This window comes from Lutzomyia longipalpis, chromosome 3, assembly GCF_024334085.1.
Source record: "Lutzomyia longipalpis isolate SR_M1_2022 chromosome 3, ASM2433408v1".
NCBI lineage: Eukaryota > Metazoa > Arthropoda > Insecta > Diptera > Psychodidae > Lutzomyia > Lutzomyia longipalpis.
In genome coordinates, this window is record NC_074709.1 from 12812927 (window position 1) to 12833588 (window position 20662).

Here is a 20662-nt window from a genome sequence, read left to right on the forward strand (position 1 = left end):
TAAAGAAACTCTGTGAGAATGTAAAATCTTTGCAAATTCGTGTAAAAGAAATTCGCATGTAAGGCAATTTATGGGACACACTGGGGTACAATGTCTTTCTCGTTTTCACACGCTCAAATGTACATTTTCCATCTCACTCTCACACATCTGGTGCCCTTTAATTTTTCCGTGATTAATCTGCTTTTTTTTGTAAACATTGCATTTATCATAATCTTAGTTATATAATTTTATTACAGCAATATTAGCGGGCGACAGCAATGACGGGATTAGCAGGGAAATTGGCTTTTGTAACAGGTGACAAATCCTGCAAAAGGGAACCTTTTTTATTATTTCCTTCAATGGAAAAACTCACGTTGAATTTTTCTTAGGTGCCGGTTCCGGAATTGGAAGGGCAGCATGTAGAATTCTTGCCAGGGATGGTGCAACAGTCATTGCGGCTGATAAGAATTTGTCAACTGCCCAGGAAACAGTTGATCTCCTTGGGAAGGATCCCCATTCGTCGGTTTCCATTGAAGTGGGCTCCTCAACTAGTGTCCGGGCTGCTCTTGCCTTTTGCCTGGAGCGCTACAAAAAGCCCCCATCGGTTGTCGTAAATTCCGCTGGGATTACCCGGGATGGGTTCATCCTCAAGATGGCAGAAGAGGACTTTGATGCTGTCATTAATGTGAACCTAAAGGGATCTTTTACGGTTCTTCAGACATTTGCCAAGTCCATGGTGGAACAAGGGGTCAGTGGATCCATTGTCAACTTGTCAAGCGTGGTGGCAAAGTCCGGGAACATTGGGCAGGCAAACTACTCAGCCAGTAAGGCAGGTGTGGAAGCAATGACGAGGGTAGCAGCCAAGGAATTCGGGAAGTTCAACATTAGGGTCAATGCCATTCTGCCGGGTTTTATAAACACCCCAATGACCGGTACTGTCCCGGACAAGGTCAAGAACATGATCATCCAGCAAACGGCACTTAAGAGATTCGGCGAGCCAGAGGGTAAGTTTCCCTCCATTCTTTTATCTATCTTTTTTGTATTAGAAAGAATTGAAAGAACCGTAAGAACTTAAAAAGTTTGCCAAGCACAGGGTTATTCAGAGAATTTGCACGAAAAATTTAAAAATCTTTTTTTTTGAAAATCTTGGAAATCTAAAGGGAGAATGGATTAATATGGGGAGAAAGAAAATATGAACTAAAATTAATTTTTAAAGAATATACTAATTTTAATATTTATTTATTTATTTTCAATGCCTTAAAAAATACTTTTTAAGCTTCTCAAAATTTAAATTATCTAATTACGTAAAATTAAATAAAAATGATCGATTGATTATCAAAATTAAAATTAGGGATTTTTATTTTTCAGAAAAGAATTTACATAGTTTTCTTAATAAACTATTTTTTAGGAAACTTACAATTTTTGTGTTTTGAAAAAGATTTTTGAAAATTCTTTTTCAGAAATATAAAAAAATCTGAAAGATCCGGAATAAGATTTAATACAGAAATTTTTAAAATCTTACAAGGAAAAGAAATTAACAGAATAAATTCTTTTGTCATTAATGGGATTTGAACTCACATTACTTAAGTATCCAGAGGAAAAAGAGAAAACATCGAAGCTGTGCAATTAGAACCTCTCGGCTATTTTATTCTTTAGTTTTGTCAGAGATGAAATTAAAGCTCATAGTCCTCTTGAAATATTAATTTAATAAAAAAAAATAGTATGAAATAATTATTTATTTAATTACTCACATTCCTCACATTAGTGGATTTCACTCTGCCAAAATTCAGTCCAAAACTTACTTTGGGACAAAACTTTAATGCGTAAAAGCTTCCAGCACGTTAAGAAATCAATCACCTACACATTCCCTCATCCACAAAACATAATCCCAATGCATTTGATATGTATAAGATGGACTTCTTAATTATTCACAGTTCATTAATTATTCCATTAAATGGCTCTTCACGGAGAGCATCGTTGATTGCTCCAGATGTGGAATATTTGTTTTTCTCTCTGCCTAAATACTCGTCCCAATTTAATGGGGGTGGAGTTGCGTGTTGCGGGGGTGGGATGTGATTAATATGCAGACACTTGAACACATAGATAAAATGCTCGAAGGGAGAGCATATTAGCATATTTCAATGCTGGGAAATATGTCGCTCGTGGATTTTAATGAAAAAGAAGAATTTCTTGGAATTTTTTCTCTGATTTTTTTTTTCATTTTTCTTTTATTTTTTCTATGTCATTGACAATGTTTAATGGATAATCTTGTTCCACTCCGTCCCGTTGTGATATACACAAACCATATAATGTATTTTGTATTGTTGTATATAAAACACACTTTGGAGAATGATGTTATACATACTTTTAATGCTATAGCACAGGAAAAATCACGGAATTCCCTTCGGTGTGAAGAAAATATCTCTAATAAAACGTGACCCTTTTTTCTGGTCGCTTTTTATATGTTTTGATTGTAATATGTAATGTATATAGTAATGTTTATCTCACGAAATGCTTCAAACATATCAATTTATGATGCTTTTTTTTATGTAATTTTATTAGTATTTTCAATGGTAGTGCTTTTTTGAGTTTTCCATTCGTTTCCATTCATAAAGTAGGGAATAAAACTTAATTCTATGAATTGAGCTCTAAATGGATTTTATATCATTTTGTAAAATAAAATTATATTATTACTGGAAATTTAATTTATTTAATCGGTTCAACCACTTTTCTATCATTTTCTTTCTTTCTTTCTTTTTTTTATTTTTACTTTAGGAAATTTAATTTTAAAACAACACGAGAGTGATGAATGTTTTGTAATAATTTTTTTAATCAATGGATTTAGCAAGGAATTTATCACAATAATTGTTATAAATTTAGTTCAGAGGGTGGTGTGACTGCAGGGTGAAAAAAAATAGAATAATTTCAATATATCAATCACATGCGATTTTCATTTGAAAGCCTGTTCTGTGCGGTTTGTGGGTTTTTCCGAATTGATATTTTGGTTCAAATTTTTTGGGATATATTAATAAATATTTTACATGCGCATTTGGTGAGATTTGCCATCAAGAGAAAGCATAAAATCGAAAATTTTCTCATTTTTTTTCATTAAATTCTAATTTATAAGATTTTTTTAATTCCCTAAAAATTTATGACAACATTTAAATATAAGAAAATTTTTCTTTTAAAAATACACAAAACAAGTTTATTACTTCTTCATTGTTAATATCAAAAGAAGGGCACAGAGGGAAAGCATCTTTTTTTGGCTTTGGGGAATTTTATTTAGATTTAAAATTAAGATTTTAAAGTATAAATCGCTTTGTATCTGTGTTGAATTGATTGAATTGTACATTTAAGTAATTGTTGTTTGATATAATCTTTCACAGGGTGTGGCAAAAGCAATAATTTGTTTACAATATAAAATTAAATAAATCTAATTAAATGGACAATAGAATTTCTTTATAAAAGAAATTTAATTTTTAAATCTTAATTATGATTTTTAACGTTGAAATAAGTTTTTTTGTCGTTAAAGGGTTAATCGTACGTTCATCCTTTGATAAGCTAAATAACCGCGTTAGAGCATTATAATAAAAAACTCTTTAAAAAATCTAAATTAGTTTCAATTAGTCGGTTTAATCAACTTTAGATTAATTCTTCACATAAAATAAATCACAGAATTTCGTAATTCAAAAATAATATTAATTCTTTTGTCACGCCCTGTGTAAGGAGATTCATGTTCTGCAAAGAAGAAACCTTTAAAATTAACTTCACATATACAATTGGACGGAATAAAAACGTATTAAATTAAAAAATATTTTTTCTGTTATTGTAGAAAAATTAAAAGCAACAGCGATTTGTAAAAAGTATGAAAGAGTACAATAGTTTAATGTTAAAGCTTTGAAAGTTTTTGCATAATTTGTAATTTTATTTTCTTTTCTTTATCGTGTTCTCTGAAAAAGTCATTCAGTGCAGAGAAAAATGTGTTTTATTTATAATAAATTTATCTAATCTATTTTTAATGTTTTTTCTTCATGTGTATTTTGTGCTTTTTTTTGCAGAAATCGCTGAAGTGATTGCGTTCCTTGCATCCGATAAGAGTTCTTATGTCACCGGAGCTTCTATTGATGTTATTGGGGGGTAAGCCACAAAAAGTCATAATTCTTCTTTTTATATTCTTCCTGCCTCTATATCGCGACTCTGAGTGCTCTGCTGAGTATCGATGATGGCCAAAAAAAAAACGGGTACATTTATATTTTTTGTGTGTGGATAATTCTGAGCAATGTTTAAGCGCATTTTCTTCTTTTTTCTTTGAAACGAAAAGTCGTTGTAACTTTTTTTTCTTTAAATATAAAATTATAAATACAAATAAAAGATTTTCAACGAGTATTTAAAATGCTTTTTCTCTAAGATTTTTTTTCTTTGTATAAGAAGATTTTAATATATAATATAATAATATTTTTTGTGCAATGAGAAGAGATTTAAAAATTTATTTATATCTTAAATGCATTTTTAAAATATATCGTTTATCTTTTATTATTTAATAATTATTTCTCTAGTCGAACATTTTTTTTTGTTGTCCCTCTTTTTCATTTTCATAGTTTAAGTATTTCTTTATCGTTACTTTTCACAATTTTCTTTTTTTTTAATAAGTGTTTCTTTAGCTACAAAATTTCAAATTGATTTTCTTTCCTTTTTTTTGGGTTAAAAATCTCTTTTTATCATTAAAGAGATAATGAGATGAAAAAGGACAATAGCGTGTTTTTAAACAGTTTTTTTTGAGCCTATCTAAACTTTATCTCTTCGACTTCCATAGCTTAACATTTTTTTTTGAATTTTTATTTCTTTTCATTGAAGTAAAGAATTTTTATTTTTTGTATCTTAATTTGATTCTGTTCCATTAGAAAAAGGTTATCATTTATGATTTTTTATTATTATTCTTTATAAGTAAATTTATACGAATACAATTACGAAGGTTTTTTTTATATTCGAAAAAGTTCTTTTTACGGTCTTCAACGTCTTTTCTTCTTTTAGTTTTTTTTTCCTTACCACTCTATATAGCTAAAAAGATCAATGCGGATTTTTTCTGTCTCAATGATAATTGTGAATGTGAGATTTTTCTTTTTTTTTTCATACGCCATGTCGCCTTTATATAAAAAATGGGTGGGAGGGAGTGTATGATGGGGAGAAGGGGGTGGGTGGGTAAAGAAAGCGAAGGATAAGAGTTGGGGGGAAAATAAAACGCATGAGATTCTTAAATGTTGGTGATAGTCACAGAGTTTGTGTGTCCATTTCCAAGTAAGAATTTCTTATCACTGGAAAGGGATGAAACAATCTCACCACTTCGTTCGTCATACCGATTGTCCTCTTCGAGTATTTGCTCAAGGAGAATATCCCCACCGAGTGGTCCTGCAAATAAAATAAAAGAGAGAAGAAGAGACTTTTAGAAGAAAATCCTCAAGTGTAAAGATTAGTGCGACGACTGTGTGTCGTATTGTGTTACAAATTGGATTTTCTAACAAGAATTTCGTCAACACCCCCGCACATGGCATTTTACATCCCTCGCATACAGCTAACCAGCCAATTGCCCATTGAATCGCGTAAAATGCTCGCGATAAAGTGGGCACTTTTTACGATTTATATAGCCGGAGAGGCCAGAGAGGGAGAGTTAACAGGTTGTGAAAAGTACCCGGGAATTAATTTACACGGCCACAGAAAGTGTGGGAATTTTTATGATTGTTACAAACGTGAAAATTCACACCATTTTACCGTCCACGTTATTGGAGGGTGAAGGGGACAGGAAATGAAGAATGTAAGTAAAATAATTAATTTTAGATAGGGTGTGGGGTCTACAATAGAGTTAAAATACAGAGATAAAGTTAAGTTAATTTCCTGAATATAAGTTAATGCGTTACCATGAAAGAATTTACTCGATTTTCTATGAAAAATCCCATATTTACACAAATTCTTATGGAGAATCAAGAGATGAATAAAAAAAATCACTAAAAAAGCTTTTCATTTTCCACTGGGATCAGCTGGAAAAAATTTCTTAATAAATATTTTCCCATAAATGCAAATAATGATGTTACAATTATATCTCTTTAAATGCATTAAACATAAAAGTACATTGTCAAATTAACTGACGAAACTTTAGAGTAAACGCGTAAAAGGTCTGTATTGAAAGAGACAAGAAAAGACAATAGTGACGTCATTGATTGCATTTTTGGGAAAATCTTTGCTGGATTTCCCAAGCTGATTCTGGAGGAAAATGAGGAGTTTCTTTGGCGATTTATTATTCTATTTAGATCATCTTGAAGTTTATGCTTGTTCTGATTGATTTCTTTAATAGAATTTTTTTTGTAGCAATGAATAAAGTCCTTTTTACGATATTTTCGAGTAATCAATAATTTACTTCTCTTTGCGATTTTCTTCCCTATTTCGAGAGCTAACGGGGATGATTTTTCTTTAAACCTTTTGCCTTTATGGAATTTTCCATTGAGAAATCACCGCAAAACTACCATAAAACATATTCAATGTATTCGATATGCTGCACCAGGTTAGATGCTAAAAGGTGCGGTATGAAATCACATGGAAAATTGATTTGAAATCTGCAGGAAACTCATGTTTGGTTGATGATTAAATCAAACAATGCGCATAAATGGATGAGATAAGTCAATTTTCAAGATTATACGAGAAAAGGAGTTAGAGAGACAATGAACTGTTGCACACGTTGCAGTTGATTTTACCACCTCCCATAATCTTAATAATTAGTTTGCATTCATGCAAAAACGGGGTGAATAGAATCACAGATGGAAACGTTAACAAAGAAGAGAGAAAAAAAGCAAACTTTAGTCATACTTATTTGAAAGCTTCACAAGGGGTGGAAAATTAAGGGCATGTCTTTCATTTTTTTTTTCATCTTATATACTTGCTAAGAGACGTATGTATGAAATGATGTGGTAGTGATTTTTGCGGGGGAGTACACTACAAACACGCCCCAGTTGTGCTTACAATGTTGAGCAAGATATCAGCATCAAATACTTTATTAATTTTCCATTATTTTGTAAAATTAAATTTTGATTTTCATTAATTTTTAATCTTAATTTTATCTTCATTTAAACTGTGATGAATCATAAAAAATAGGTCCAGGTGAATAATTAAGGGAAATTTAAAGAAAATATCGCAATAAAATATCAAACCGATTAAATGACTTTGAATTAATTTAAAAAACTTAATAACTGTCATATAGTTTCAGCGACGTTTCGGTTTATATTTAAAACCATATCATCAGGTACTTCAAGCAAAATTAAATTTTTGCTTAAAAACTCAATTAAAGAAACTATAAAATACATTTCATAGCTAAATACAATCCGATTCACCCCATTTTACTACATACGATGTAACTGAAAGCCACATATTATGAGTAACATTTTGTATGTGATGCATTTCAAGAGAATTCACAAGAAAATAAATTCATCTTGCAAAGGGCTTTTTTGCTCTCAATGCGAATGATTTCCCTTGAGGATTACATTGTGTAATGGAAAAAACACCCTCAAGCACTGAAAATTATATATGTAGTTGTACTATGTTTATTCTTGTAATCTGAGGAGGATCAAAAGAAATTTGAATAGTAACTATACCCCTTAAGTTGTTTAATTTGTATGTTTGAGCGGAGTTAATAAGAAGAAGAATCCAGCATATTGGAATGAATAAAGAAAATGACCTCCCAAATAATTGAGTAGCGCCATGGACTTGAAGAATAATGGCATGAGAAAGAGAGAAAACTTTTAGTGTTCGATGCTCGTACATATAAATGGTGAAGAGGATGGGGTGGTGAATGGGTGGATTTGTGGGGTGCAAAAATGACACAGAAGGAACATTTACCATCGTGTGTATTTGTTGAGGAGAGGGGTTCATTGGATGACTCCGTTGCGGGTGAATGAAGAAGGTCCTTCTGTAGGCGACTCTTGTGGTGTTGACGCGTTGCCAAACAGCCCGTCTCCACATCACGTTCCAAGCGATGTCCTGACCGCGATCGGGTCAATTGACGCTGAACATATTCCTCCAAATCCGTTTCTTCGCGCTTACTTATGAAGGAATTCAGAATTATTAGGAAGATTCCCAGTCCGATAGCAAAAGCTCCGGTGCACACCAATTCATTCCACCACGTTTCCAAAGCTGCAATGTACAAGAACATACAAGAAATCACATTTAACACGTGAACTTTGTGAGCTTTGTGAGCTTTCTAGTTAAGAGACCAAAAATAAATTCCCCAAAGTCGCTAAATTAAATATTAATTAGTGAATAATTTAATGTGTGCTTAAAAGGTTGAAGTTTATTGTTTGACACGCGGTTTAGGGGAAGCCACTCTCAAATATTTTCCTTTTAAGTGGTTTTTCCAATTATGAGATTTATGTACCTAAATTATGTACAATATGCTTTGAGTATTTCACTGGGGGTAAAGAATTAATCTTTGCGAACAATATTGTGAGAGCTTAAACTTCTTAAAGAGATAGAAATAAATCTTTAAATCTCTCTACGAAAGTTTTTGTTCTAAAATAAAATCAATACAATTCAGCTTCCGAATTAATGTCTTCTACACAATCATTTCATGCTCAGATGCCTTTATTGCGCTATATTAATATTTTAGGAGTATTGCAAGTCATAATCCATTACATCTATTATTCAAAATCTCATGCAATTCCGACAGAACATATCGAAATTCCCATTCCAAGGCAAATTTTTTAGCGCCCCATTCTGCAAGTTCAGCAAAAGAGCAGAGATTTTATTGAGAACATGCGGAAAGTTTTATGTGTGGGCTCTTCAATTTTTAAGAACACTGATTTGTCGATTTTCTCTCACAGGCAAAAGTCATTAAATTTAATTTTTAGCTTTAATTTCATATTGAAATTACTGAGTTCATCAAGAAGTTCATCAAAATTATGGAAGGATCTCTACAAGCTTTGTGAAAGCATTATCTAAAACACATTCATACAAATGCAGCAAAAAGTCCAGCCATAGATAGAAAGCTTTAACTACAATATAAAACAATAGAAAGGAGCTTTTGATCAGTGATTGACGAATAATTTATTTTACTCGTAAATTTTTTATACTGACACATTCTTAACTGAATTAAAGGAAAAAATATAGCGGAATGAATTGAAGGAATTTAATTAAAAATGATCCCAATAAGCGCATACGCCTGAAGGAGCCAAATAAGGGGGAGATTTTTTTTTCTCAAAATTCCAAAAATCCAACAAACGAATATTCACCATAAATACATAAAGTGTGGGTGTTTAAATTGATTTTTTATTTGCTTAAGAAAGTCAACCCGAAATTTTCCACCCTTTGGCATGAACTCAAAAAAAAATCATTATGAATGTTATTGAGGTTTACTTATCCTTCGAAAAATTCTCAATGAAAAAGGCGAATAAAAAAATTACATTCTTTATGGATAAATTGACTGACGGTGGATTTAAATTAAAATGCGAATGAAAGTAATGAATGCACATCACGTTTTTTATAGCGAACCAGAAAGTCAGAAATTTTAATTTATTATATGGAGTAAAGAATGATTATAAAGAATTTACGCGAGTGAATGGCTGTTAAAATGAATGACTAATTGCTTCATCTCATTTATTAATTTTTTTATTCATTTTAAATTACAAAAAGCATCATTTTAGAATGGAGATGTTAGAATTTTTCTCTTTCAGTAGAAAATTTAATTTTTCTACACGTTTTTCCACTAAAATGCCATTTTTATGCTTCTATTCGATTCATAAATGCTGATTTATTTCATTTATCCACTAAACTCAATTTATGTTTTCCTGAATTGAAATTTATGCTACATTATCCTAAAATTATTTTAAAATTACTACAAATAAATGTACTAAATATCAAACTTCGGTAATTCAGGTATTCAACATGTGATGGTGTATTATTTTGCTTTTACTCCTTTTGTCTGAATAATTAATTTAAATTTTATTTATCATCATTATTTCATGTGAAATTCGCGTGAATATTTAAATATGCAACCACTAGAATAAATATATTTGCATTATGTATATTAAAGCGGAATATTTTGTTCTATATTTGAATTAAATTAAAATATATATCGTAACAAAATTCCATGAGAATTTTCAACAAGAACCATTTTACATATTAAATTGATAGCTTGTTGCTAATGGGCAGACGTTATGGGAGTTTGGTATTCTCATAGGAAAGCTTTCACTCAATTTATTAATAAATCCCGATTTCTTGAAAGTCTGACAAGACGTTTTCTATTTTTCAACTTATCGTTCAGTTTTTAAGGAAAAGTTTTTGTATTATTATTATGAAGAAAAACATGCAAAAAAATCTTTTCCGATCCTTACATCACAATTTTCCCAATTTCCTCATATTTGGAATACCAACTATGTAACTTCAAAAATTATCCTCTGACTTTTAAATTATAGGGGAACGTGGCCCAAATCGGACCGCCGCCCAATTGCGACCGCCCCTTTTTCTCGTAAATGACGAAATATTATAAAATTAGTTTCACTACATTATGAAGATATTATAGTAAGATAATGTTAGCGCCTAAAATAAATTAATTTGGTACACAACAGGACTAATAAAAAATCAAAATTCATTTTCAGCACTTGGCCGACATTTTCTGATTTTAGAAACTAAGTTGATATGAGTTTTTTTCCCACTATTATGTCTCATATTATGCCGCGTTTCTGTAGCTTAGAGGGTCTAGTTTATTACTTGATTTACAATTTTTTGAAAGATTTTAGGTATTTTAAGTAATTAAGTGAAAATGTAATACATGCAGAATGGTCTAATTGCGACCCCCAAAATGTTTCAATTCGGACCGTCTATTTCCACCATTCACCACGGTAAAGCAGTCGCGCATGCGTGTAGTGGTGTGGAAGTGTCTCTCTCACACAGACCGCGCTGTGTTTTGATTTCGGGAAAATCAATATTTTTTCACGTTTCTTGAAAGTTTTTTCGCCGTGAAAATGTTCCTACAGCCAAAGGGGAGTGCAGTTAGTGTAATTTACGCATTCCTCAGAAGAATTTTCGTGGATTTTCTGGGAATTACGTCAGTGAGTGCGCAATTGTCGGTGTGTGTGAAAGTGTGTGTAGTCACCTCAAGGGCGAAATGTCAAAACAAATGTGGGGAAGAATGAAAATAAATTCTTGATTTTCCGGCTTTTCCGGGTAATTCATGGCAGTTTCCCTATTTATAGTAGTGATAAATGTGATCTACTAGTGAAAAACCCACAAATTACGGCAAAAAAAGGGGGTCGCATTTAGAACACTCGGGGGGTCGCAATTAGAACACCGTGGTGAAAAAGTGCAATTTTAGCAACTTTTTTTAATTCGATTATTACTCAGAACAGGTAAGAGATAGAATGTTTGCATCTATAGAACAAAGTTAGCCTATTAAATGACCTTTCCAATGGTACCAAACTTGGGAAGATTTAATTCATTTTAATATGACTTTTTTCAATCCTTCTGAAACAGAATTTAGGGGGTCGCAATTGGGCCACGTTCCCCTATACATTTCAACTAGGTTAGACAGTCTTATTGAATATATAATAAATCATTCCTAATAATTGAGCAGAAAATTTAACTCGTCCTTTTCACCCACAGAGAGCATAACTTTTTTGCTTTTATGTAGCTAAAGGCATAAAATTTTCCCTTAAACGTGCTGAATTTTGCATTCCAATGTGAGACTCGAAAGGAAATCAGTGAAAACTATCACGCAGAATTTACTTACGTGATAAGAAAGGAAATTAAGAAAACAAAGTCATAATATTATACATTTTAATGCTTAGGAAAATGGGACAAACTCGAAGGATTTTTCTTCACAATGCATTCATGCAAATATCAAATTTTCCACACCATTTTTTGATGCACTTTGTCATGAAAATTAAATTTCCATTTATCGCCGAGGAAATAATATCTTTTTTAATCCTTTAATTATTTATTTATCTCTTGGAATTGGCACCATTTTTATGACAGAGTCAAAGGGATAAAAATTAATTAAGCAAAAGCATTTTAAAGTTTGTTTCATTATAAATTCATTTGCCAAAAAAAATATTAATTTTGTTTCTCACAAAGAGGGAAATATATATAAACTTTCTCCACCCCCCCCCCATTTTATGTGTGATTGCTGAGTGAAGGTGACAAGGATAAGAGTCATTAATGGCATGCAAACAGCTCTCCAGTGTTGAAGGAGTTTAATTGGAATTACTTTTACTCTAATGGCTTCAGTGCATTTCAAAAACACCCCCCATTGTTTTTTCTATTGAAAAATTAGTCGATAAAAAATATTATTGGCTGATGTAGAATCAGCAATAAATAAAGGAAAAAAAATAGAATATTTAAATAATTGAAAGAAAAACCCTTTTGCCTAACTTCTGTGTCTCCTAATATTGGGTAATTTACTGTATTGAATGTTAACCTGCTCCAAGAGTGTTCTACATTAGAACTTAACTTAATAAATTAGAACGATTTAGAACTCAATGTGATACGTACCGAATAAATTAAATGAAGACATATCATCGGGGAGGATACCAGCACCCAGCAGGAAGATCCCAAAAACTACGAATACAACACCAATGTGAAGCATCCCAATACTGGAGACCACCTGCTGGTCCAGTAGTGAGTTCTCAGTGTTGCGCTTCCTGAGCCCGTACCGTCCATACCGGCGTCGGGTCGAGGAAGCATTTGTGTCGAGGCTGTCTGCACTTTGGAGACTATGTCGTCGCTCCCGCTTCTTCTTTTGATCATCACGCCTCTTGCGCTGTCGTTTAACAGCAAGAGCAGAGTGGATTCCCATTGCGTGCATTTCTTTTGTCCTAAAAGCGCCTGAAACAAATTATTTATTTTGTTTTTTATATTTAGTTAAATATGTCAATTTAAGAAGATTCTGAATTATAATTGAATTGAAAATTGGAAAATAATCCAAATAGATCCTTTAATTCAAAAGATTAAGGGTGTTTAGGAGAGAAAAGGATAATTATGGGGTAAAATAGATATCCAATGTGTTCAATCTTAACGCCCCAAAGATATAACATTTAGCCCCGAAAGTAATTTTCCTTAAAGGATATAAAAAAAAACATGCTTGAAGACAAGCTTAAAGCTGCGAATTTCATTCCATTAGTAGCGGTTATATGTTATGAGAAACTTATCGAAAGTTTTGGAGATTAATTCTAAGAAAAGTCCTGCAAATAGCCCCGGGATCCTCTGCAAATCTTATCAACATTATGTGCGAGCATTGTGATGATTTATGCTACAAATAAGCATCATTTTTAGCTCTCGAAAGTTTGATATTCCTTTAAAAATTGAGATTTTCATTTAGAGCTTTTCTCCCTTTCCCCATTCTCTCCTACAAATATTTAATAATCTCAAAGTTCATCTTCGACACACTAAATTTTCCAAGCAAAATAAATTACATTGCCTACACTCATTTGTTTAACTTTATGCAAATTTATTTAAGAAATTTCATTCCAGAGCTTTCACATACTACATATTTCTCTTTTCTATGTACACACATACATAGTTTTTAATGAGAACAAGAGCTTTTGGAGCTTTTATCTGTGATTTTCTCATTGTACATAATTCACACATTTTTTTAACTTTAAAGGAAAAACTAAAGAATTTCACAATTTTCACACTCAATGCACTCATGCAGGGCGTTGTGGGAAATGTGGGGGGATGTGTGTGTGGGGTTCTGGGTATTTCCGGATGGGGGTGTTGGTGAGGTTTGCAGTAAAGTAGAGACAAAGAAAAGAATTACATATTTTGCTTCACCTGCTGGTTCTCCGCTTCCGGTGAAAAAGGGGGCGCCCCACAGACAGCACCCGCCAGTAGTCCCGTGTTTCGCCTTATTTGTTGTTGGTCAGATGTGTGTGGGGTGCTCAAAAGGGGGGCACTGTGATAGTGGGGAGAAATCTCCACACAATATTGCGACTCAACAAAAATCAATATAGTCTTCCGATATCGCGACGCCTTTTTTGCGTTCGGGAGGGACACAAATTTTCTTCTTTTTCCACCATACAACACCCACAAAAGCACAAAAGCTCACGCACTTTTCTGCAGTCTCTGAATTACAATTCTTTTTACCTTTCACCACTAAGAAATAAATTAATTTGTCCTGATAACGGTGAAACTATGCCATTATCGGTGGTGATAACACACTTTTCATCCGCGATGTGCCAGCGAGAGAGTAAAAATAAATAAAACAACCCCTCCTTGAAGTGTCCTTGCGCCGACAAAATAATGTTACATGCGTGGGGCGCATGTCCTTTTTGCGCATTCGGACGTCCCTTGTTGAGGATTTGTTGTCTCAGAAGAAGCACGAGGAAGCTTCTCTAGTAGCCGGAATTGACTGGAAGCTAGTCAGAATATCTTTTTTTTTTTACTTGATAATGATTTTAAGGATGTGCATTGTTAGGTATCGTCCCAAAAAAAATCAGGAAGCATCTCTGCTGGCCATGGACTGAATAGGAGGCTCAATGAACTGATCAGGACCTCCACATCTGCTTTAGAATTGTTAAAATTAATTATTTTCTTTGAGGAGTGAAGAGATCCTTGGTGAGGAAAAAAAGAATAAATCAACAAATATAAATTTTCGCAAATAATTAGCTCGTTGAATCTTCCTGAACACAGAAAACTAACTTCCGGTCGGAAAGTAAGTTAAAGAATTAGTATAAATCTCAACGTTGCATTTTATTTTAAAGAAATTAAATAAAGAAAGGATGCTTTTTTGGCAACTTTTTGAATTTGGCGCCCTTTTTATTACATTTTGTTGAAGAGAAAATGAGATGGATGCATTTCACCGCTATCCGTCTCCCTCGCATTTCTAGTTTATCGCAGATTTCTCGCGTTTTCCGCCGAATTTTCCGACCGGAAGTAATTTTTTGCAATTAGGAAGCGACGCCGCGTCGATTGGCATCATTGGTTTGAAAAGTTCGCGAAAATCCATTTCCGGGAAATGAGAGTCGTGTAAAATCCCCAACCGTCAAAAATTTCAAAATTTCGTGGGCCCCAAATCCCGCACGGAGCGGATCTCCGGAGGCCCCGGATCACCCGTAAGTACCCCAGAAGCTCCAAACATGTGTTTTGCGCCCAAAAATTTGGAAGAAAAATAAGAAAATCGCATTTTTGGAAAAAAACAGAAAAAAAGTTCGTTAAAGTTCAAATTTTTTCGCGCAACCCCTCTTCGATGATTTTTCGATGATTTCTATGTTATTTTCCCTGGCATTGCTGTTTGTTTTGGTTGTTTCTTCAAGTGTAAAAAAATTGTAAAAATCCCACAAAATACGATTCAGTTGGAAGAAATTTCACATCCTGTCTGGAGATAAGGATCAACGAAGGAACAAAGGAGTGAAATATTTGCAAATAATAAGGTATTTTCAGTGAAATTGAACAAACAAATTGAACCTAACCTAAAAGTCATATTGACCAAACGTTTCTAGGAAGACCAGAAGGAATCCCATAAGAAATGGCTGAAGGAGATAAATTGGAGGTGCGTGAGATTACAAGGATTGAGCGGATTGGTGCACATTCCCATATTCGTGGCCTTGGGCTCGATGATGTGCTCGAAGCGAGGAATATTTCACAAGGAATGGTGGGTCAGAAGGATGCCCGGAAAGCAGCTGGAATAATTGTTCAAATGGTGCGCGAAGGAAAGATTGCTGGGCGATGTGTTCTCATTGCTGGTGAACCGAGTACGGGAAAGACTGCTATTGCCGTTGGAATGGCTCAAGCTCTGGGATTGGAAACACCATTCACCTCAATGTCCGGCTCTGAGATCTACAGCTTGGAGATGAGCAAGACAGAGGCCCTCTCGCAGGCACTGCGAAAGAGTATTGGGGTGAGGATTAAGGAGGAGACGGAGATAATTGAGGGAGAAGTTGTGGAGATTCAAATTGATCGCCCCACCACGGGAACGGGTCAAAAGGTCGGCAAGGTGACGCTGAAGACAACGGAAATGGAGACAAATTACGATTTGGGCAATAAGATTATTGAGTGCTTCATGAATGCAAAAATTCAGGCTGGTGACATCATTACCATCGACAAGGCGTCCGGAAAGGTGAATAAGTTGGGACGGAGCTTCACGAGGGCTCGTGATTATGATGCCACGGGTGTTCAGACACGCTTCGTGCAGTGCCCGGAAGGGGAGCTGCAGAAGAGGAAGGAAGTCGTGCACACAGTCACCCTCCATGAGATTGATGTGATCAACAGTCGCACCCATGGGTTCCTTGCACTCTTCTCCGGTGACACGGGGGAGATAAAGCAGGAGGTGAGGGATCAGATAAACAACAAAGTGGCAGAATGGCGCGAAGAGGGCAAGGCAGAAATCAATCCGGGTGTTCTCTTCATCGATGAGGCTCACATGCTTGATGTGGAGTGCTTCTCCTACCTCAATCGTGCCCTCGAGAGTGACATGGCTCCCGTGGTGATTATGGCCACAAATCGAGGTATCACACGCATCCGTGGCACGGACTACAAGAGCCCCCATGGCATCCCAATCGACCTCCTCGATCGCATGATCATCATCCGCACAATTCCGTACACAGAGAAGGAATTCAAGGAAATCCTCAAGATTCGCTGCGAGGAAGAAGATTGCCAAATGAGCTCCGATGGATTGACGGTTCTCACGCGGATTGCCACCGAGACGAGCCTCCGGTATGCCATTCAGCTCATCACGACGGCAAATCTCCTCGCGAGACGCCGCCGTGCCACTGAAGTGACCATTGAGGACGTGAAGAAGGTCTACACACTCTTCCTCGATGAGAGTCGATCCAGTCGCATTCTCAAGGAGTACCAGGATGAGTATCTCTTCAATGAAGGAGGATCTATCGGTGGGAGTAATACAAAAGTAACACCCATGGAGGTTGGCGACAACTAAAGACGTCTTTTCCTGGAGGATTTTCTCTTCTTCTTTTTTTTTTAAATACGAATTATGAAGATTTGAGTGGATTTCCCTTTTATATTTCTCACTTAATTCTGAATAAAATCTTCAAAGAATTGAGAAAAATCTTTTATTTCTTGATCGATTGTTCCTTCTCACAGAAAAATCTTTATTTTGAAGAATTGTTTTTTTTTAGTGTAGGAGGATTTTTTATTTTAATGAAGAGAAATCTTTCTTATTAGTTTGAAAAAAGTTCTTTTACACGTCGAAAAGATTTAATAATTCTTGTTTTGAGAACAAAATTGTTAAAGAATTTTTGAAGAAAACTTTATTCCAAATGAATGATTTTTTTAACACATCCTGGACGGCTTGACGCACATCGGCGTCCACTGACAGTTCTCAATTCTGTACGCTGTAACAATTTGCCACTCTTTTTGCGTTTGACATTTACCCGGTAGGAAAACTTCTCCAACATTTTTTCAGCCAATTTTGATTGCTGACTCGTAAGGTGTTCATATATGATTAATAAATCTATTATTTATTAAATTTATGAAATGATTTGAAATCAGCATTTAAAAGATTTCAAATTAGTTGTGACAAGAAAAAGGAATTATCTAGAATATTCTAGATAATGATAATTCTGGATATTATTATCCTATGAAGGAAATAGAAATAACAGACTAAGAATTTAGAATATTCTAGATTTTTTTAAATCACACTGTCACAAATACATGTATAAATGTGCTAAATGTATTTAGCACATGTATAAATGTGCTAAATGTATTATGAAGTTTTCAGAATTTTTAGAATAAAAAAGTCAACCTGCTTGTTGACGTTATCATCAGGTGATTTAGGTTATATATTTTACGAAAAGAAAATTTTCCTCTTACATAACCTCAATTTAATTTTTGTGATAAAAAAAATTCTTCATAATGTTTAATAGCAAAAAGGAAACTCGTCTGAGAGATTTTCACTGAAATTATCCCATAAATCTGACTTTTTTCCACATGAATATAAAAGTGCGGTTATGTTGGCATGAGAAAAAATGCCAAATATGTCCAAAGATTTTTGAAAACTAAATTGTGTTTTCTTTGCGATAATTTTATACAGTCGTGCTCTCGTGGTAGGACTGTCGTCAAAATGACTTCTCCGCGGTAAAACGGCTTCAGAATGAGGAATTTTGCCTTCGCAGTGGGACAATTAGTATCCTACCTTTCCAATAGTACTAATTGTCCCACTGCGAAGGCAAAATACTTCATTCTGAAGCCGTTTTACCGCGGAGAAGTCATTTTGACGACGGTCCTACCACGAGAGCACGACTGTATTAAAAAAAAATTTGTGTTACACATAACTGAATATTGTGTCAAATAAATATTTTCTGATAACGTGCGAAGAACATAAGAACACCATGGTCCCACCGGGTAACATTTCTGGACGCCAGTGACTAATTGTTACATGTCGTGTAAAAAACCTTTGGGAAGTATTTTACCCGTCGTCAGTGTGTTAAGCAGAAATCTTATTTCAAAAGAAAATCGTCTTTCTCATTTAGCAAATATTTTTAACTTAACTTTCTGATAAGAAAAAATGATTATTTGGTTCTATGCCTTTTCTATCTAAAATAGAATGAATTCTTCCACTAGAATAGGAATTCTTATTTGACCGAAATCAAAAAAAAATTATTCTCTTGCGTAAAGAATAATTTCGTGTGAAAACCGAATTCAAATTTACTTTGCACTAAAGCTCAGCCTTTTCAAGAATTTTCAGAGTGAAGAATCTAACTTTTAGTGCAAAGTTACGTTGAATAGAGCGAATAGGCTATATAAAGTGTAAATTGGCAGCCCTGTCTAAATCACAACTAACATAAGGTAGGCGATTTAGCTTACTTAGCAGCCCTTTCAATTTATTTTCCAACTCTCTCTCACAACCGAATTAAATCAATTGATACCATATTGTTGTCTCTTTTTAAAGCATATCATCTCTCGCTCCATCTCCTTTCAATTGAATGATCAAATCATTAAGGAAAAGAGAGAGATAGAGCGTGATGGTGGTGGGCACAAAAAGGGGCAGGAAAAGCATTTTGGAGGAGATTTTATGTATAAATGTAATGTTGCCACAGTGAGAGGGAGAGACGCTGAAACATAAAGTATGTTGGAGAGTGAGAGAGGTGGAAAAATGAAAAAGAAGGAGCGTGTAGTTAAGAAAACAATTGACATTACTGTAATTGTGTTAAGCCAGACACTTACGAGCTCGAGCAGCGAATTGTTTTCCGCGATAAAGTAATCAGTGTGTTCTTCCCTCTTCCTCCATCTCACTCGCTCTCTCTTTCCCACACCCTCTTTCTTTCGGGGGTTTCAAATGGCGGCGTCGTGATGAGATATTTTAATTGAGAGAGAGAATTATTTTGTATTGAAATGCACGTTTTTGGCTACTTTTCCACCCTTTTTTTGCGATAAAAAAAACGTTTTAATTAAATTTGAAAACATCATGTTGATGAGAAAAATTTTTAAAGGTAAACTTAATTGATTTTTAAGGAGAAAATTGACATTTTGCATGTTTTTTTTATGAACCTCAAAGAAAGGTGATCACTCTTGCACGTTGCTGTTGTTGTTGTATTGTAGATCCAATCGGGGATTGATGATGGGGAATGAAGAAATTAAACGCATCGAAGGAACGTAGAGGCATGCTAATGAAATGAAATTAATGCTTGTCAAGAGCGAGATTTTTATCAGCAATTGAGCCTCAATTGCCATCATGTGAACGATCGATGAAGAAATTGTTGTGCACGGAAAATACAATTAAGTGTGGAGGAAAAACTCATTATATACTTTTATCTATTTTCACTGCAATTATTTCCAATATTGAATGACAAAAACAATTAATTCAAAATGTTTTTTTTTTCTAGAAATGTTAATTTTTTAGTTAAATAAGAAAAAAAGATTTTATTCTAAAATTTTGAATTTTTCAACAACGGTAGTTTTCCGATTAACAAAATACAGTCGTGATCGTGCAGTAGGACCGTCGTCAAAAAAAGTTCTCCGCGGTAAAACGGCTGCAGAATGAGGAATTTCGCCTTCGCAGTGGGACAATTAGTACTATTGGAAAGGTAGGATACCAATTGTCCTACTACGAAGGCAAAATTCCTCATTTTGAAGCCGTTTTACCGCGGAGAAGTTTTTTTGACGACGGTCCTACTGCACGATCACGACTGTAATAAAATTTATTTAAATGCGCAAAGGCGGGAATATAATTTTTTGTAACTTTAGGTTTATTCGGGCTTCGGAGTAAGACAATTTTGAACAATTTTTCACGTAATCTTTAAAAATTAATATTATGTACAGGATGGGCAGAAAATTAAGGCATGATTTTAACCGCTAATAACTGCTTTTCATGTCAAATTAACGCTGAATTGCACATGATGGCAATATCTACTTTTACTCAAAAATATTCCTAGAATGCTTGAATATTTGGTCGCATAAAATCGGGAAAGACCTTTTTAATTCAAATATTCAATTGTTTAATAATCTTTGGAACATTTTAATGGGTTTTGAGAAACTTAACAGACATGAAATCCAGTGTATTTCATCGTTTTCCAGACAAATGGTAACTTTTACATTTTTTGCTCTAGTGGCTACAATTTTTTTTTTAAGATATGTATTGACTTGAAAAATAAAGCAAATAAAACTTTTTGAGCTTATGCATCTTTTGGTGGCAGAAATTTTCAGATATCTCAATCCAATCAAAAGTTATTCGTGATTAAAATCATGCTCGAATGTC

At 34.0% G+C, this 20662-nt stretch overlaps 3 protein-coding genes across 4 annotated transcripts; 2 read left to right on the plus strand and 1 right to left on the minus strand.

Annotated features, from left to right (window-relative positions):
* Positions 1-139: 139 nt before the first annotated feature.
* On the plus strand, positions 140-4365 carry LOC129794334 (estradiol 17-beta-dehydrogenase 8). The gene is made up of 3 exons (XM_055835135.1): positions 140-294; positions 369-983; positions 4038-4365. Exons 1-3 carry the CDS (start codon positions 258-260, stop codon positions 4118-4120), a joined length of 735 nt encoding a protein of 244 aa, XP_055691110.1. The 5' UTR covers positions 140-257; the 3' UTR covers positions 4121-4365.
* Positions 4366-4388: 23 nt separating this feature from the next.
* LOC129794333 (uncharacterized) lies at positions 4389-14259 on the minus strand. Of its 2 annotated transcripts, none has more exons than XM_055835133.1 (4): positions 13783-14259; positions 12505-12837; positions 7861-8154; positions 4389-5385 (listed from the first exon to the last, which is right to left on the minus strand). In XM_055835133.1, the coding sequence occupies exons 2-4, from the start codon at positions 12815-12817 to the stop codon at positions 5231-5233; spliced, it is 762 nt and encodes a 253-aa protein (XP_055691108.1). In that variant the 5' UTR covers positions 12818-12837; positions 13783-14259; the 3' UTR covers positions 4389-5230. The 2 variants fall into 2 exon arrangements, with proteins under 2 accessions (XP_055691108.1, XP_055691109.1); XM_055835134.1 differs by having other exon boundaries at positions 13769-14244.
* Positions 14260-15209: 950 nt separating this feature from the next.
* Positions 15210-17014, plus strand: LOC129792299 (ruvB-like helicase 2). The gene is made up of 2 exons (XM_055831208.1): positions 15210-15380; positions 15450-17014. Exon 2 carries the CDS (start codon positions 15476-15478, stop codon positions 16883-16885), a length of 1410 nt encoding a protein of 469 aa, XP_055687183.1. The 5' UTR covers positions 15210-15380; positions 15450-15475; the 3' UTR covers positions 16886-17014.
* Positions 17015-20662: the final 3648 nt, after the last annotated feature.

Bases quoted from the DNA above. Each gene is read 5' to 3' on its own strand.
- LOC129792299 (XM_055831208.1), top strand. From the start codon at position 15,476: ATGGCTGAAGGAGATAAATTGGAGGTGCGTGAGATTACAAGGATTGAG.
- LOC129794334 (XM_055835135.1), top strand. From the start codon at position 258: ATGACGGGATTAGCAGGGAAATTGGCTTTTGTAACAG. The intron at 295-368 runs GTGACAAATCCT...AATTTTTCTTAG, and splicing joins GAAATTGGCTTTTGTAACAG to GTGCCGGTTCCGGAATTGGA. The intron at 984-4,037 runs GTAAGTTTCCCT...TTTTTTTTGCAG, and splicing joins GAGATTCGGCGAGCCAGAGG to AAATCGCTGAAGTGATTGCG.
- LOC129794333 (XM_055835133.1), bottom strand. From the start codon at position 12,817: ATGCACGCAATGGGAATCCACTCTGCTCTTGCTGTTAAACGACAGCGC. The intron at 8,155-12,504 runs GTACGTATCACA...TGTACATTGCAG, and splicing joins GTCTTCATTTAATTTATTCG to CTTTGGAAACGTGGTGGAAT. The intron at 5,386-7,860 runs GTAAATGTTCCT...TTTTATTTGCAG, and splicing joins CTCAACAAATACACACGATG to GACCACTCGGTGGGGATATT.